The sequence below is a fragment of the Phaethon lepturus genome, unplaced genomic scaffold (genome assembly GCF_000687285.1).
Source record: "Phaethon lepturus isolate BGI_N335 unplaced genomic scaffold, ASM68728v1 scaffold17571, whole genome shotgun sequence".
In the NCBI taxonomy this organism is placed as follows: Eukaryota; Metazoa; Chordata; class Aves; order Phaethontiformes; family Phaethontidae; genus Phaethon; species Phaethon lepturus.
Window position 1 is genome coordinate 1 of NW_010518614.1, and position 483 is coordinate 483.

General features: G+C 65.8%; 1 protein-coding gene across 1 annotated transcript in view; it reads left to right on the forward strand.

Moving 5' to 3' along the window:
- The first annotated feature begins 210 nt into the window (after positions 1-210).
- LOC104628271 (mitochondrial inner membrane protein COX18) overlaps positions 211-483 on the forward strand; it is a 5198-nt gene continuing 4925 nt past the window's right edge. The window contains exon 1 of the mRNA XM_010296798.1: positions 211-327. Within this exon, the coding sequence (XP_010295100.1) occupies positions 211-327 (117 nt within the window). The remainder of the gene's footprint in view (positions 328-483) is intronic.

The following is a 483-nucleotide window of genomic DNA, read 5'->3' on the forward strand; positions in this document are numbered from 1 at the left end:
AGGGCCTGAGGGGCGCTGGGCGGGCGGGCGGTGGCCATCTTGCCCTTCCCCCGGGGGTCTGCTTGTGGTGCCCCGTGGCCTCGCGTGGCGGAGGACACCGCAGCTCGCGGGAGGGTTTTCTGTGGTGTGCAGCGTGGCCGGGTCCTTCCTTGGACACGCGAGGTGTGCCTGAAACTGAAAAACGGGAGCGTGCCCCTTCGTGGCGACCGCATGGCCGTGGAGTCGTGGCAGCGCGGGGGGCAGCCGGGGTGTACCAGGTGCTGTCGGGGACTTGCTGCGTTACCTGAGACCAGGCTCTCGATAAAGCTCCTCCCGTCAAACCGTGAGGTAAACTAGCCTTTGGCGGTCTCTAAAGGCCTGCTATTCCTCAGAAATAACCGGTTCCAGTTACTAACTAAACAGGTTGTGCGCGGTGCCTGCAGCGGCAGAGGAGCGTTGCAGGGCGGTGGATGCTGCTGCGCAGCTGCCCGCACCCCGGGCGGG